Genomic DNA, 18,004 nt, shown 5'->3' on the forward strand with positions numbered 1-18,004 from the left:
AGACCTCAAGTGTTTCTGACACATTTTAAACTGCGCAGTTTTCAAACCAACCAGTTTTGAGATTTTTGTTTTGGCAACATCGCAAAATTACCTCTGTGGTGCTTTAATAATTCTCTGTGTAGCCTTTTGTGGTGGAGTGGGTATCACACTAGGCTTGCACGCAGGAGGTCCGGGTTCGATTCCCGGCGGGGCCGAGGTTTTTTTAAATTATTTTTTTCATTTATTATTATTATTATAATTATATAATAGATAGATTAGTTTTACATAGGCTTACCTTGCATTTATTAGGGTAAACGATTTTTTTTTATTTCATAGGATCGTTACGTATAGGATTTTACGTAAAGCGAAGCTTTTATAATTAACCATTAAACTTGATGCTTTTTTCTAGGTACCCTAGAAGCGGATAAACCGCCAAACGAACGGATTTTCGGCCGTATTTCGGCGGTTTTTCAGGGTTATAAAGTTATGAATTAGGTAACTACAAAACTTATTACCTTTATATGATACAATGGATACACGTTCCGGTTTTGATCTTATCCGACTCGAGTTTCGTCTTTCCTTTCAAGGAAACAAGGAAACTTTCCTTGTTTCCTTGAAAAAGTCCACGGAGATGGACGAAACTCGAGTAGCATAAGATCAAAACCGGAACGTGTATCCATTGTATCATATAAAGGTAATAAGTTTTGTAGTTACCTATTTCATAACTTTATAACCTAGGATGTCTAATATAAACACATTTAATAATAAGCCTGAGAGTGATTGCTTTGGGCCGACATTTGGTTTTAACTACAAATATTTTACGAGTTAATGCCCTTCGTACTCAACCTTTTTTTAAGAGGTTTGACAGAGCGAACTGTAACTGCTAGGGTCTTATCGTCCCGAAATCGAAGAGAGAAGAATGACAGGATAGGAGGAAAGCCAGCCGTTCCGTTCCGAGAACGAAGATTATCCCATCAGGATAAAATCCGCCCCCCGGGCGGGAATCGAACCCGCGGCCTAGCGCTTACAAGGCAGACGCGCCACCAACCAAGCTCACTAGGCTGACAATACTTAACCTTTGCTATTGCTTTAGCAAGGGAAATTTCAGGCTGGTATCCTCCCTGTTTAAAGTCCCCCTGCCAGACTAGTTCTATACTTCATTGAAGCACTAATAATAACATTAAATCACATAGAAATTTTGACCGGATACGTTACTTTCCTTCCCATAGGATAAGGAAATTAAAAAGGTGTCACAGTAAAGGTTCCTTTTCCGAAAGTAAAATACATCTTTTTCTGAGGTCTTGCCTGTATTCAGATTTTACTACCTAACTCTGATTCGACACCTGTTCCCAACCCTATATTCCAGGTAACGCGGGTGACAAGGGCCGTCTCGTCATCACTAGTCTACGCCTCACGTGGAACTCGCTATCCGTACTCCGTATCAACCTATCCATAGGTCTTGCCTGTATTCAGCAAGTCAGTACTAAGGTTATCAACTCCCGACTGAGAGGTACAGCCGAAGCTCTGCACATCCTCACCAAGTCCAGCCAGTCCAGGTTCGAATCCCATCCATGTTAAGATTTTAAAGCTGTGTCCACACATAGTCGACGCCGTCGATCGACGAGGTGAATCTATGTTGTCGACGCAGTGTACGGTTTCAGTCGACATCGATCGACCGTGTCGACTATGTGTGGAGTGTGGACACAGCTCAAGGTTGGTCTGTATTGACCACTCTAGGTCCTTGTAATGTGTAATCGATTTCTAGACTCCATTGACCCAGAATCGAAATGAAAAGGGCTTATTTGCTAACCACTGAGGTTGGTACATGAACTAATTGAACTACATAGTTCAGGGAAAACTAGTCCCAAAAATGAAATTCAGGCTTTCGGCCCTGATGGCCTTAAAAATGGATGTTTCGAAATTTTATTTTCGAGTTTCAAATTTCAATATGAACTATTAGTGGGACCTATTTGAAGCACAAATTACCGAACGAGATGAATTTCCCTTTTTTGGTGCTTCCCCTATTGTCGGGAGAACATGGAAAAATGAAAAATTGGAAAGGCCACAACTTTGGCCCTCGTTGTTGGATTGAGCTCAAACTTGTACTAAAGTACTACGTTTTTTAAGGCCTTTGATATGATGTATCACAAGTAGGGGGTTCTTGATTAAGATTTTGAAGTTGGGCTTATTGTATCCTTTTTTAGACCATTTAATGACAGACTACTACGGAATGGGCTTGGTATGAAAGAGATCCATAAAGTCCTTGTTTCTTTGCACAATTTTTTGTCTTTCTTTTAAGTGGCTCTCCGTTGCCCTAAATCACCAAAGTATGGAAAAGTATCTTACAAGTGTAATAGCCAATGGAAAAGCAGAATTTTGAATTTGGACGAATCATATCCTCACTTTTTCACCCGTATTGCTCGTATCCACAGCGCCCCATGGTCCTTTATGGGCTCCGTCCATAGGTGCTGGGACTATTGAATATCCTACCATAGGCACCTACTTACCGGATTAATCGTTAGAGATTACCTACGTGGTGTGGTGATTATGATTATGTATGTACGTAGTACGTGATCTATATCACGTGAATGACATTAGGTAGATAGAAATAATAATAATAATTATAACGGAGGAAGGCAGGAAGGCCATTTGTTAGGTGTTCGAAACAAATTAGGTAGGTATATCTACTTATTATTTATTTATTATTAAGTTATAAATAGTACTTATGTACCTTGTACCTAGTAGTAGGTAAGCATTGATCGGTCATCAGACTCGTTAATAGTTTTCATTCAAACAGAAATGGGACCTTCTGTAGGAGGCCACACAGAAGTAGTGAGCTCACAGAATCAGGATATTTCGCGTTGGTAGGTAGGTAGCGACTACGTACCAAATTAAAATCACACCAGTGCGAACGACCTAAGTACTACTGTCCGTAGAGTTAAAGCGCTACAAAGGAATAAATAAATAAATAAATAAATAAATAAACGGATATTTCCAACCAATTAGGTAGGTACCATTTCCCGGTTTTGAAAATTTGGACCGATTGCAATACTTTCATTAGGAAGGTACTAGTATAGCTCGCTATATTGTAGCAATAGAAAGTAAAAAATAATAATAATACACCATCAGCCAGCCTAGTTTGCTTGGTTTGTAGCGCGTCTACCTTGTAAGTGCTAGGCTGCGGGTTCGATTCCCGCCTGGGGCGGATTTTATCCTGAACGGATAAGGTTTGTTCTCGGAACGGCTGGCTTTCTCCTATCCTGTCGCTTCCTTCTCCCTTCGTTTTCAGGACGATAAGACTTCAAAGGATCCAGGGACCCTCCTAATTACATAGATACGTAATTGCAGTGCAAAGTAGGTACATTCTTATTCTTTGTCTGTCAAAAACTGGTTTTACTAGTATAATAATTTAATAACTATGTACCTACTTTACTTTACTTTGGTACCTACCCAATCTAAACCTACAAAATCAGTAGGTTGTACCAAATTATAATACCTATAGGTTGTGTGATGAATAATGAATACTTTATTATATGTGTGATGAATGATCAATACTTATAATTATGAATAAGTAGATATAGGTACGTAGGTATGCCCAGGGCCGTATTTAGCGAGGCCGAGGGGGCCTGGGCTCTCCCTCGACTCCGAAAATTTGAAGCACCGATGCGAGGGTTGGGTAATTGTTGGCCTTACGATATAAAGTAGGTACAATGTACGAGAAATATGTATCGTTAAGGCCAACAATTACCCAATCAAATGCTGCCCTAACAACCAAATGTTAGGGCAGCAGTTCATCTAGTACAGTTGCGTGGGTAACCACAATGGGTTGATTGGATAGATTCTTCCCTACACCCTTCTACTAAGTAATTCTGTTCCCTTCTACTAAGTAGTGTTCCCTACCACTACGAAAGGAATATACCGATTCATACTGTTCCCTACTGCTAGTTAGTGTTCCCTACCACTGGGAACTGTGCTCTATAGAGTAAGAATTCCGTTCCCTACACGACAAGACTTATGTTCCCTACCTAGCAAGAATTTTGTTCCCTACTGCAAGGTAGTGTTCCCTACACAGCAAGAATTCTGTTCCCTACTGCTCGGTAGTGTTCTCTACCGCTAGGAATTGTTCCCTACTTCCTCTGTCTGACTTAGGATGAGTATCGCATCCGTTCGGTTATCTTGAGGTACAAAGTCCTTGCTATCCTCGGCTGCGGTTGCGGACAGTAGAATTCTAGACTGGAGGTCGTAGGTTCCTGGCCGGGTGAACACGGCGGATAATGGTATATCGATAAGCCGAGGTAAGAACCAAATAGTTTGATAGAGGTTTAACACATTTCCATGAGAAGATCTTCCAAACCTGATCTGGCTACTGGAGTAAACCTCCCTCTTTTTCCTATCTTTCTATCAAAACAGAAAGAATTTATCAGCTTTCGTTAAGGACCTAAATACGGCCCTGGGCATACCTACGTACGTACCTATATCTACTTATTCATAATTATAAGTATTGATCATTCATCACACATATAATTAAGTATTCGTTATTCATCACACAACCTATAGGTATTAATATGGTACAACCTACTGATTTTGTAGGTTTAGATTGGGTAGGTACCAAAGTAAAGTAAAGTAGGTAGGTATTAAATTATTATACTAGTAAAACCAGTTTTTGACAGACAAAGAATAAGAATGTACCTACTTTGCACTGCAATCACCTACCTACGTAATTAGGAGGATCCCTGGATCAATTGAAAAACCAATTATTGAGGTGATGGTGTGGTAGGTATATTTAGGTAGGTCTGTAGTTGGTACATGATACTTGTAGCTAATCTAGGTACTGTCTCTAGATAGTAGGTACCTGATTACCTATAATGATGTCTCAATGTTTGCATGTATTGTGAAGTTTTTTTTTTACGAGGTTTGACAGAGGGAACTGTAACTGCTAAGCCCTTATCGTCCCGAAAGCGGAGAGAGAATTAACACAGAATAGGAACGAGGTTTGACAGAGGGAACTGTAACTGCTAAGCCCTTATCGTCCCGAAAGCGGAGAGAGAATTAACACAGAATAGGAGAATGCCAGCCGTTCCGAGAACAAACCTTATCTGTTCAGGATAAAATCCGTCCCAGGCGGGAATCGAACCCGCAGCCTAGCGCTTACAAGGTAGACGCGCTACCAACCAAGCAAACTAGGCTGGCTGATGGTGTATTATTATTATTATTTTCCTTTATAGCGCTTTAACTCTACGGACAGTAGTACTTGGGTCCTTCGCGCTGGTGTAATTTTAACGCGGTCAAACTTTCTTGACTTGGCGGGGCGGAGCGCTACCGCGCTCCTTAATTTGGTACGTAGTCGCTACCTACCTACCAACGCGAAATATCCCCGATTCTGTGAGCTCACTTCTGTGTGGCCTCCTACAGAAGGTCCCATTTCTGTTTGAATGAAAACTATTAACGAGTCTGATGACCGATCAATGCTTACCTAACTAAGATCTTCTCATGGAAATGGCGGTGATGTTAAACCTCTTGGTTCTTACCTCGGCTTATCGATGTTGGTTTTAAACTTGAGCTCCAGTTTACTCGAAGACATATTCTCAATGCGAGCTTCTATTGGTACTACGGCAAGTCTGAAACCAATCGCAATGCTTACATTAATCTAAATACCCACAAACAGTCGACAGTTGAGCGAACGTAGTGGGTTCTAAGTTTCAACTGGACGATTGTGGCGCTAGGTCGCGGGTTCGATTCCCGAAACGGGCGAAATTACCGTATAAAGTACAATGTACGAGAAATATGTATCGTTAAGGCCAACAATTACCCAATCAAATGCTGCCCTAACAACCAAATGTTAGGGCAGCAGTTCCGACAACGAACCTTATCTCTTTAGAATAAAATCCGCCCCAGGCGGGAACCGAACCCGCGACCTAGAGCTTACAAGGCAAATCAAAATTACATTATGGAACTGAGTGTGAGTAGGTACCTACCTACCTCTCAATTATTTGCTCAACTTTTATGATAAACCTGAGATAATTTTTGGTGATTCCCGAAAGGGGCGAAATTCATCACAAATAGATAAAGTTCATTTTCGGAACGGCTGGCTTTCTCCTATCCTGTCTTTCTTCTCTCTTCGCTTTCGGGACGATAAGGCCTCCGTTGTTACAGATTCCTCTGTCAAACCTTAATAATGTCGTAAATGAATAAGTAATATACTGATAGATTCTGACGTAACTTTGTGAAGATTCATCTTGAAAAAGAAGAACAACAGTAGCTTATATTCTTCACAGTTGGGGGAGGGGTTTTTATTGTTTATTTGGACAGACATGTTTCACCCTTGCTGACATCATCAGTGTAAAAAAAAGTAATACTCACTTGTTTTGGCTGAAGTCATGACTCACTCGTTGCGTATATCGGAGGAAGTACCTCGCCAGTTGTCTCCTAAGCACATTACTCTCTCCCGGTTTCACCTCGTTGTTCCTGTTAGGCCTCGCTCCAAAGAACCGTACAGGGGAGGCAGGCAAGGGATTAAGGGCGGGAATGAAGGGGAAGGCTACGGCCTCATCCAGACGCTCCAGGGTTCACACAGATTTTCTCTGCGAAACAAAACAATAAAACTTCGGATCTGGAGGTTGGTGGTTCGAGTCCAAGTCAAGGCATAAAATTTATCTAGGATTCTGGGCGTATTAGTGGAAAATGAAATTTGTGACAAAACAAAACAATAAAACTTCGGATCTGGAGGTTGGTGGTTCGAGTCTAAGTCAAGTCATAAAATTTATCTTGGTGTATGTGGGTAACAACATTTTTGACTAGCATATATGTAACAAAGTAAAAAAATTCCTTTTATAAAGTAGCTTTTTCATCCTATGGCTCAATGATAAAAAATATTTTTAGAGGCTTTTTTAAATATAACTTTTGGCCTGAGCAGAAGATCCAAGGTGTCCATTTTTTTTTCCAATTGTACTATGTACATAGATAGGTACACTCTTTTGTTAAATACAAACTGTACAATCTCTATATTTCTGGCAGTCTCTTTCTGGCAGTATAAGCAGGGTATATTCTATTCTCTATTGTATTTTTGTCAGCTCCCATGGCGTAGTGATCACTGCGCTCGCCTTGCACGCGGGAGACCCGGGTTCGATTCCCGGCGGGGTCATGAAATTTGTATCATGCAAATGATTGATTCCGTGACTGGCTGTTGCGGGGCCCACTCAGCCTCGTGAGAAAAATGAGTAGCTATGACATATAAATGCGCATAGCGACCGGTGCCAGCATGGTAGGTAAACATTGGATGTTAGGATTATTGAAGCGTCCCGAATTTTTTCTGGGACAAAAACGGAAATTCGGGACAAAACGCCCCAAAATGAAAAACTGAACGGGACGCCGGGAATTTTTCTGGGACAAAAACGGAAATTCCGGACAAAACGCCCCAAAATGAAAAACTGAACGGGACACCCGGCCAATTCGGGACGTTTGGCAAGCCTAGTTATTATGATTTTTAAATTTTTCATTAATCTAATCTACGATTAAATTCATAAATACTCACTAGGAAAGGCTTCATCGTGTCAAGAGTCCACTCCAATGAACCTCCTTGTATTTCATGACTCATCACGTGCCCCCGACAAGTGCTGCGGTCTGCGGATTTATTCGGAAACTCCCAATAAACTGTAGAGGGGTAATGTTTATTTCTTTTTCCTCTTCCTCTTCAGTCTGCCTTGTACCGCGGTGTGGCGGGACTGTGTAGCCATTTTTTTTTACTCAACCAAAATCTTTCTTGGCTGAAGCCGGCGATTATCCATGAATTTGATTTTAAATACTTTATTTTCCTAAAGCGTATTGTGAATTGTCAACCAGACTGTTTATTTTATGTACTTATGTATAAATTATGATCTAGGTAAGTGAGAAATACAATTCTTGTCGCTGTGAAAATTCTCTAGTCCTATCCTTACGCAATGGCGTGTTTCCATCTCCTGCCTGACTTTTCACATTCAATATCAATTAATTAAAACATAAAACTAGATGCATTACACAGTTTCTTGATTTGTGGCCTCAGTTGAACTGTCTAGCTCTCCAAATTTTCCGATTTCACACGATTCTAATACGTTTTCATTCAGTTAGCCTACTACCGAAATCTCCACCTAGCAGTAAAGCAGTATTTCTCATTAAATGCCTAGAGGCCCCTCTACGGCATGTGTTTTAAGTTTTTTCTCCAATTTCGGAATCGAACGACATATTTTTCACATCGTTTTCCGCATTAAGCTGTCTGTTCCATTCCCAGAAGTGTTCTTTGGTTTTATTCCTTCTTGGAATTTAGCATCGAGTGCACTAATAAATTTTCTGTATGTTCGTAGGCTCTGGACTATTGTCACAGCATGGGCATCATGCACCGAGACGTTAAGCCTCACAACGTGATGATTGACCATGAAAACCGCAAGCTCCGTCTAATAGACTGGGGCCTTGCCGAGTTCTATCATCCTGGCCAGGAATACAACGTGCGGGTAGCGTCTAGATATTTTAAAGGTCCTGAGCTCCTAGCTGATTATCAGGTGAGTTCTAAACTCGAGTTTGAATTAGAAGCTAGGTTCTAAGTATTCGTCCACAACAGAGAACCGATCCTCGACCATAGCCTAGTACCGACGCAAGAGAAAATAAACGTGGTAAAATTGAAGTCTTTAAAAGTGTGCTGCGGTGGTAACAACTTTGAGAAGAACTGCTCTATGGTATGGTCGCCGTTGTGGACGCGTACTAAGAGCGAGTCAAAATAAAAAGGCTCCAAACTTTTTATTAAAAAGGTTGCTGCTCTAGATCGCGTTTCTGGTGATCCTCGTTCGCGTCAGCAAAAAAAATTATATCTGGGCATACTAGGTTGCGGGTTTGATTTCCACCCAAGGTTAAATTTATCCTAAACAGACAAGGTTCGTCCTCCGAACAGCTGGCTTTCTCTTATCCTGTCTTCCTTATTTATTTGATTTTGGGGCTATAATCATAGTTCCCTCTATCAAATCTAAAAAAAAAAAAAAAATCGCTCTATCCGTTTTCTATACTATACTATTCTAAATATCTTTCTATTCTATTTTCAGATGTACGACTATTCTCTTGACATGTGGTCGCTGGGCTGCATGCTGGCCAGTATGATCTTTAGAAAAGAACCTTTCTTCCACGGGCATGACAACTATGATCAGCTGGTGCGAATTGCCAAGGTTCTCGGCACTGAGGAGCTGTTTGAATATCTAGACAAGTACCACATTGAACTAGACCCTAGATTTGCCGATATATTAGGAAGGTACGTATATGTTTGAATATCTAGACAAGACGTTGAACTAGACCCTAGATTTGCCGATATATTAGGAAGGTACGTATATGTTTGAATATCTAGACAAGCACCACATTGAACTAGACCCTAGATTTGCTGATATTTTAGGAAGGTACGTATATGTTTGAATATCTAGACAAGCACCACATTGAACTAGACCCTAGATTTGCCGATATATTAGGAAGGTACGTATATGTTTGAATATCTAGACAAGTAGACCCTAGATTTGCCGCCTAGATTTGGATAATGATAGCCTGTCTGTGAACTCAAATTACAGTACTCTTAGGGTTTACTCTTTGAACTTTTCCAACAACTTATACGAGACCTCTGGTTCTATCCCTTCTAGACAGAAGTTCTCATCTCAGTTGACAACAAACTAAATAATCACCTGGCCTACAGTCTCATATTGATTTTATGCTGGTTTATTTTTGGGCTGTTTTTCATATGTCTGGACTGACTTCTGTGGAAGCCCAAAGTGCCTTTCAAACAAGAAACTATAGATTTGGAAGCTATCTGACCCCTCAGGTCATTATGTGAGCCCATTTTTGAACATTTTTCATGCATCTACAATTGCACAATGCTCAAAGTACCTTTTAACATGAGACTGGATCTGAGTGTCACTTTTTCTCTTTCAAAATGTGAGATAATTTGTCATTTACTCTTGCATTTTTATATCAATTGCCCTCCACAAATATCCCTTTCGTATTGTAAAAGAAAATTGATTGTAAAAGGAATACAAAGTCAAAATTCCAAGAAACCCCTTTCCTTGTGTAATAGAAATGCCAAAGAACATGAAACTCCATTTTGTATTAATATTGGGTGGGTGGCAATCCAAATTCTTGACAATCACAGACCTCCTGGCAAAAATGCACTTCAACACTGGAATACCAGGTTGTTCACACCTTATTTTTGTCTTTATTTCTATACTTTCAATCATTTTTTCCCCCTCCCATCATTTATTGTAATTTTGGATCTTGCATTTTCTCTGTTTCAGACTTCTTCCCTTGGACAATATTTTAATTTCTAAAATATTTAATAGATCTCATTCAAAATTTCTTCTCTTGACATTTTGTTATAAAGTTCAAGTGAAATTTATCATGGCCCTTCCAAGCAGAGCACGTGTGTATGCAGATGTCAACTCTCACAAACCTCGTGAATATTGGGACTATGAGTCTTATGTTGTAGATTGGGGGTAAGTCTTACAGTTTAGGAATGGATCAATGATTGAGTAAGTTCAACACCATTATTTATTAACAAAATACTGGCTCTCAAGTCACACTGAAGCATCAAGTCCAAACATCTGATCTATGAAAATTGAACCAATTCTGACTTGAGAGCAAGAATTTTTGTTAGTAAATACTGGTGTAAGAAGCCACTAGTAATGGTATTGTGCTGCTTGATTTGGGCAATAGGCTAGTTTTTGTTTGCATAGTAAGTCACAGGAAAGTCTTTTGTACAATTCAACTTCTACAAATTTTACAATCGCGAAACCCGCGAACATAATCGCCAAATCCGCGAACATAATCGCCAAATCCGCGAACATAATCGTTTTTTTTTTCGAAAAGGAAAATTTACCTATTTTACCTTTTGTACAGTATTGTTAGCCCGATTATAATAGCGCATGTTCAACATTCCTGCAGATTTTCAAGCACGCGGCGCGAAGTTTTCTGTTTGTTCCTGTATTTAGTACATCCTCGTATGCCTCAGCTTTGACATTGACCCTGTCTGCCTCGTGCTCACTTTTTAAATCGAACTATTCCTGGTTTAAAAAATCCGCGAACAAAATCGCGAAATCCGCGAACAAAATCGCCAAATCCGCGAACATAATCGCGAAATTCGCGAACATAATCGCGAAATTCAACTTCTACAAATTTTAATGCCAGTGGACACTTAGCTAATATGTGCATACAAGCATACAATTCTTTGTATAAGCTGCACCCATCTTTTGGGGCTGTTTTCCCCTACAACTAAGCCTCAGAGTGGGCTCTTTGTGCATGTGCTATAAACAATGGTTTAGTACCTACGGGAAACTCTTAGTCCAATGTAAATTCCACAAAAGCTGGTTCAGATTTTTAGATATCCCAAAAATAATCATTATTCTTTCATTCAAATCACTTGCTCTTATGCATGATGGCAGATAGTATGTTTATCTGCTCCATCTGTATAGTAAGTAGATTCTTTTTGTCATTTGTGAGGGAGGAAAAAGTACAATAAGTTCCTATTGTGCACCTACTTCTAGTTTAAATGTTGTAATAGTTGGTACTTTCATCCTACTTCCAGAAGTTTGAGAATGTTCTATCACTTCCTCTTTCAAAGTCAAGGAACTTTTTTTTTACAATTTCCCCTGTTCTGAAACTCATTTCCCCTCTTTTCAAAGAAAATATTGGAATTAGTTGAACTACCTACACCTACTAGGTAGCATGTGTATTGTGTAGGTACTAAGCTATTGGAAATCGGTGCATTCCTCAACCATTCCATGTCTGAAACAAAAATACACCTTGTGACTGACTTCTAATGTCAGCCACTCACACAGACCTTCCTACTGATGGAATTTGTGACAGGAAAAGTTCAAGACCTAGGTCTGTCAGACTGTTTGAGAGACCTGGATCTTAAGCTTTTTCTGTCACCCTGTTCTAAAGGGTCTGAGTGTGAGTGACTGGGATAACAGTGTGAAAATTACATTGTTTTTGTCTGTTTGAATGAAATTAACATGAATGATATTTTGTTTTATCCTTGCAGACAACAGGATGATTATCAACTCGTAAGGAAGCTTGGCCGAGGCAAATATAGTGAAGTGTTTGAAGCAATTAATGTTCAAAGTAGTGATAAGTGTGTAGTTAAAATTTTGAAGGTAAGTAAAACTTTTTTGTTGAGATTTAGGTATTGAGTACATATTAGGATTTTCTAAGAGAAAGAAAAGTCAATCAGAAACATTTGAGTTTGTTTTAGTTTGAGAATAAAACTGACACTTTTTCTTCATTTCAAGATTTATTAAATTAATTTAGCTGTTGAAACAATATAAATGTCCAGAGGAAGGAATGAGAAAAAATGCAAGCATCTAATTTTGTAGCATGAGTCATCATCATTTTATTTGTCTGTCCAATCAACTGCTCAAGTAGAATGGAAATGAAAAAAATCAATGACAAACCTACACATACTCTGTGTTGACTTGTGTGTGTTCTTGTTTGTCATTTGGAGCAAAACAAGCATATCACTGCTTAATGAAAGTTTATGAGGGTTGCAGGGCAATTGCAGGTTTGATTGTTGATATGACTAAAACATTTAAATATGTATGTAATTTAGTTTTATGAGACAACTTCGCAAGTTTACTTCAGTATTCTTTTTAATAGTTTGACTGTGAGTAATTAATTACCTATTAAACGTTCAAAACTATGTTCTAAACAGAAATATTTCTCTTTCCTTTAGCCTGTGAAGAAAAAGAAAATCAAACGAGAAATCAAGATCCTAGAGAACCTGCGCGGAGGAACAAACATAATCACATTGCAAGCCGTAGTGAAAGATCCGGTATCTAGGACACCAGCTCTGATCTTCGAACATGTCAACAACACAGATTTCAAACAACTGTATCAAACTCTCACCGACTATGATATACGCTACTACCTATATGAGCTCTTGAAGGTAAGTAGATATCATAATATATGTTCATTTAGGTGTGGTTTTGGCCATTGAAAAGAAAGTTCAAAATTAAAACAGCTTGAAAAAATGGAGTCTTATGGAAATTTTCTCTTACTTGTACGACTACGACCTTAAAGGTGTGTCCACACATAGTCAACCAGCCATTGATCAACCATCGATCGACGGCCATCGATTGTGCGTGGACACACCTTTAGAGCCTGAGTGCCAGTCTAATTTAGCTTAGAGGGTAGCGCATACGCCTTGTAAGCTCAAGGTCGCGGGTTCGATTCCCGCCTTCTGCAAACTTTATCCTTAACAGATAAAATTTCTATATTGTCCTCCCTATTTTTTATTTCATAACTTTATTTTATAAATGACTATATTGAATATATAATGTACATTACTAGTAGAAAGATACAAATATTCGTAAAAAAAAATCGAGTGCACTAATAAATTTTCTGTATGTTTGTAGGCTCTGGACTATTGTCACAGCATGGGCATCATGCACCGAGACGTTAAGCCTCACAACGTGATGATTGACCATGAAAACCGCAAGCTCCGTCTAATAGACTGGGGCCTTGCCGAGTTCTATCATCCTGGCCAGGAATACAACGTGCGGGTAGCGTCTAGATATTTTAAAGGTCCTGAGCTCCTAGCTGATTATCAGGTGAGTTCTAAACTCGAGTTTGAATTAGAAGCTAGGTTCTAAGTATTCGTCCACAACAGAGAACCGATCCTCGACCATAGCCTAGTACCGACGCAAGAGAAAATAAACGTGGTAAAATTGAAGTCTTTAAAAGTGTGCTGCGGTGGTAACAACTTTGAGAAGAACTGCTCTATGGTATGGTCACCTTTGTGGACGCGTACTAAGAGCGAGTCAAAATAAAAAGGCTCCAAACTTTTTATTAAAAAGGTTGCTGCTCTAGATCGCGTTTCTGGTGATCCTCGTTCGCGTCAGCAAAAAAAATTATATCTGGGCATACTAGGTTGCGGGTTTAATTTCCACCTAAGGTTAGAATAGAATATACCTTGTTTATCCTGCCAGAATGAGACTGAAAAGTCCCTTTACTCCCGCAGTCTAAATAAGGTCTTATATATTTCATTAATTTCATAGGTGTAGTTTAAACATATGTAAATAAAAAAACCTTGTTTAAATATTAAAAAAGGTTAAGTTTATCCTAAACAGACAAGGTTCGTCCTCCGAACAGCTGGCTTTCTCTTATCCTGTCTTCCTTATTTATTTGATTTTGGGGCTATAATCATAGTTCCCTCTATCAAATCTAAAAAAAAAAAAAAAATCGCCCTACCCGTTTTCTATACAAGTACCACATTGAACTAGACCCTAGATTTGCCGATATTTTAGGAAGGTACGTATATGTTTGAATATCTAGACAAGTACCACATTGAACTAGACTACTAGACCCTAGATTTGCCGATATTTTAGGAAGGTACGTACATAGATCCTAGATTTGTAGATATTTTAGGAAGGTACGTAAACAGATCCTAGATTTGCCATTAGTTTGAGAAGGTACGTGAAAAAAACTCATTGATGTAAGTATCACATTAGTAAAACAGGTATAATTGGCTGTACATAATTCACTATTAATAATTTACGAGTGGATGCTCTTTGCACTCAACCTTTGCTATTTCTTTAGCAAGGGAAATTTCAGACTAGGTTGGTCTACCCCCTGTAGGTAATTCCCTAAGCCAGACTTAACCTTGTTAAAAGTAACAGAGAGTTTTTGCACTGCTAACTTACGTGACGATAATTGGAACGTAAGACGGCCACTTGGGCAGGAACGAATTTTTTGTCAAATAACGTTAAATATTTCAAATAATGGAACCCTAAAGCTCTCTATCAATCAGTATTGGAGCCTAATGTGAACTGTTCTTTTCAGACATTCGCGGAAAAGATGGGAAAGATTCGTCCACACTGAAAACCAACACCTGGTGTCCCCTGAGGCCCTCGACTTTCTAGACAAGAATATATTAGGAAGGTACGTATATGTTTGAATATCTAGACAAGTACCACATTGAACTAATAATTTACGAGTGGATGCTCTTTGCACTCAACCTTTGCTATTTCTTTAGCAAGGGAAATTTCGGATTGGTCCCCCAGGCAGACTAGGCTGTTCTACCCCCTGTAGGTAAGTCCCTAAGCCAGACTTAACCTTGTTAAAGGTAACAGAGAGTTTTTGCACGGCTAACTTACGTGACGATAATTGAAACGTAAGACGGACACTTGGGCCGGAACGAATTTTTTGTCATATAACGTTAAATATTTCAAATAATGGGACCCTAAAGCTCTCTACCAATCAGTATTGGAGCCTAATGTGAACTGTTCTTTCGCAGACATTCGCGGAAAAGATGGGAAAGATTCGTCCACACTGAAAACCAACACCTGGTGTCCCCTGAGGCCCTCGACTTTCTAGACAAGCTACTCCGATATGATCACTATGAGCGACTCACAGCTCGCGAGGCCATGGATCATCCTTATTTCTGTAAGTAACTAGTTTTTCTTTCTTCCGTGTTCGTGAGATAGGAAAGGCACCTATCTCACGGTGTTGGAAGGATTGGGGTCTAAACTCTCGTGAGATAGGAAAGGCACCTATCTCACGGTGTTGGAAGGATTGGGGTCTAAACTCTTTGGAAGCACAGAAACAATATCTGGGCTCCTTTCATGTATTTACAAATAATTTTGTGTAATTGTTACAGATAATTTTGGAACTGAAAGTGTTGTTGTCACTCAACTTCCTTGTAAGCGCTAGGTCGCGGGTTCGAATCCCGTCCCAGGGCTGACTTTATCCTAAATACGTATGGCTCGTTCCGGATCGGCTGGGATTCGAACCCGGGACGTTCTCGATGGCAAGCAAGCACGTTACCACTGGGCTAACCATGCCCCCCTTGTTCTAACAGTCTAAAGCTGTGTCCACACTGTCCACCCAGAGTCGACAGCGTCGGGTCGATCGACGAGGTGAAAAAGTGAATCTATGTTGTCGAGGTAGTAGACGTTTTTAGTCGTCGATCGACGGGGTCGACTATGCGTGGCCTCTCCTTAACTCATCCTCTTTGTCGCCGTTGTGTTTCAGACCCCATTGTGAAAGACCAGAGTCGTCACACCCTACCGTCTTCGTCCCCCACTCCCATCGTCAACTCGGTCCCCGTTGTGGGAGAATAGGGGTGCACCCCAGCCTTGTTATATTTTGTACTGTAACATATTCTATTTTAATTCTGCCGTAGGAGGAAGAAGCCTGGAGGAGGCTGAGGATGTCACCAAGGTCTGTGCCTCGTGTTTTGTATATAGAGAAAGGCCCGGCCGGGTCTACGGGTTTCTCATGTTTGACTGTGGAGCATGCTTGGTCTTTCTGAAAGTCCCCCCCTTTTTTTAAACAGGTCTTTTTTTTTAATTCATTTGGAGGAGGAGCAAACGGGATAGCAAGTCAAGTACTAATTAATATCAAAATTAGAAGAAAATAGGTCTTCATTTGACTAAATAAACAGCTTTAAATAGGTTGACTCTTTTTCATCAATAAAGTTGTCAATTTAGACAAGTGAAGACCTATTTTCTTCTTTTAGTATTCGGATTCGGTAGTAATTTGGTGTATGCCGACCCTAAGTATTTAAATTGGAAAAGGCTAGGAAGAAGAAAATCGAGTATTTGGTCATTCTTCAAGGTCTCTTCCATCCTATTCCCGAACGTTCTCCGAGCAGTCTCAAAGTCACCAACATGAACCCGCAGTATATAGGCTCCGGGGGCCCCCACTTTATACTCAGAGGTAAGACCACGTCTCCCGCTCCTCCCTGTATGTATCCCCCCTACAACCCCCACCCTGTATGTATGTTGTTATACAATATAGATTTTGTTCTCAGCATATATCTCTCTTCTCAGGAGTTAGGTATATTTTTTTCCGAACCCCCTTTATTTTCAGAAAGGAATCCAGTTTTTTTTTTTTTTTTTTTTTTTTTTTTTTTTTTTGGGTGTGATGGATTGGAAGGATTGGGGTCTAAACTCTCGTGAGATAGGAAAGGCACCTATCTCACGGTGTTGGAAGGATTGGGGTTTAAACTCTTTGGAAGCCCAGAAACAATATCTGGGCTCCTTTCATGTCCTTAATTTTGTGTAATTGTTACAGATAATTTTGGAACTGAAAGTGTTGTTGCCACTCAACTTCCAGTTAGATTAGCTAGGAGGGTAGCGCTCCTTCCTTGTAAGCGCTAGGTCGCGGGTTCGATTCCCGTCCCAGGGCTGACTTTATCCTAAATACGTATGGCTCGTTCTGGAACGGCTGGGATTCGAACGCGGGACGTTCTCCATGGCAAGCAAGCACGTTACCACTGGGCTAACCATGCCCTCCTTGTTCTAACAGTCTGACTAAAGCTGTGTCCACACTGTCCACTCAGAGTCGACAGCGTCGGGTCGATCGACGGAAAAAGTGAATCTATGTTGTCGAGGCAGTAGACGTTTTCAGTCGTCGATCGACGGGGTCGACTATGTGTGGCCTCTCCTTAACTCATCCTCTTTGTCGCCGTTGTGTTTCAGACCCCATTGTGAAAGACCAGAGTCGTCACACCCTACCGTCTTCATTAAATACTAAATAGAGGGTCGCGTATCTAATTGGTCAAGTTGGAAACAATCGACCAATGACATAGCTACAAAATTCTCTTTAAAGGTGTGTACACACTACACAATTCCACACATAGTGGATCGACGGGTGGTCGACTATGTGTGGACACACCTTTACACCAACGCAGATCTCTTGTTAAGAATAAGAGGCTAGCCTAGATATGACTGCCTTTTGGATTGGAAGTATCCTCTCTCCATTTCTGCATCAAACTCACGAGTTTTTTTTTTTTTCCTATTTATTGTTACAAAGATGACTAAGAATTATTAAGTTGTATAATTATGACATAATAAAATAAATATAACATGTCAAAACCCATTTTATATTTCTTTCGTGTCTGATTTTGTTAGTTTTCACAAAATAAAATTCCAAAGAGTGTGGGGGAGGACAAAAAAAAAAAAAAAAAAAAAAAAAAAAAAGCCCGGGGGTTTTTTAACTTTTCAAACAAATTAGAGAAAAGGGCCCCCCC

At 39.9% G+C, this 18,004-nt stretch overlaps 3 protein-coding genes across 3 annotated transcripts in view; 2 read left to right on the top strand and 1 right to left on the bottom strand.

Moving 5' to 3' along the window:
• The window catches only part of LOC113469328, a 30,391-nt gene extending 23,853 nt beyond the window's left edge, over positions 1–6,538 (bottom strand). Inside the window, exons 1-2 of the mRNA XM_026826936.1 lie at positions 6,340–6,538; positions 5,508–5,597 (exon numbers count right to left, since the gene is read on the bottom strand). Of these exons, the coding sequence (XP_026682737.1) occupies positions 5,508–5,560 (53 nt within the window). The 5' untranslated portion in view covers positions 5,561–5,597; positions 6,340–6,538. The remainder of the gene's footprint in view (positions 1–5,507; positions 5,598–6,339) is intronic.
• Positions 6,539–8,318: 1,780 nt separating this feature from the next.
• Positions 8,319–9,263, top strand: LOC103513842 (casein kinase II subunit alpha). The gene is made up of 2 exons (XM_026826932.1): positions 8,319–8,510; positions 9,045–9,263. The coding sequence occupies exons 1-2, from the start codon at positions 8,337–8,339 to the stop codon at positions 9,261–9,263; spliced, it is 393 nt and encodes a 130-aa protein (XP_026682733.1). The 5' UTR covers positions 8,319–8,336.
• A 1,009-nt stretch (positions 9,264–10,272) lies between these two features.
• LOC103513834 (casein kinase II subunit alpha-like) lies at positions 10,273–16,804 on the top strand. The gene is given in 7 exon segments (XM_026826938.1): positions 10,273–10,469; positions 12,017–12,128; positions 12,704–12,916; positions 13,386–13,615; positions 14,122–14,280; positions 15,266–15,414; positions 16,003–16,804. Coding segments are annotated over 7 exon segments (1,047 nt in total). The 5' UTR covers positions 10,273–10,374; the 3' UTR covers positions 16,092–16,804.
• Positions 16,805–18,004: the final 1,200 nt, after the last annotated feature.

The sequence above is a fragment of the Diaphorina citri genome, unplaced genomic scaffold, assembly GCF_000475195.1.
Source record: "Diaphorina citri unplaced genomic scaffold, Diaci psyllid genome assembly version 1.1 scaffold1033, whole genome shotgun sequence".
Classification (NCBI taxonomy): domain Eukaryota; kingdom Metazoa; phylum Arthropoda; class Insecta; order Hemiptera; family Psyllidae; genus Diaphorina; species Diaphorina citri.

What these genes read in the sequence shown, in the direction of transcription:
- LOC103513842 (XM_026826932.1), top strand. Translation starts at nt 8,337, where the DNA reads ATGGGCATCATGCACCGAGACGTTAAGCCTCACAACGTGATGATTGAC. An exon ending in AGCTCCTAGCTGATTATCAG is followed by an intron (nt 8,511 to 9,044) that starts GTGAGTTCTAAA and finishes TTCTATTTTCAG; the next exon opens with ATGTACGACTATTCTCTTGA.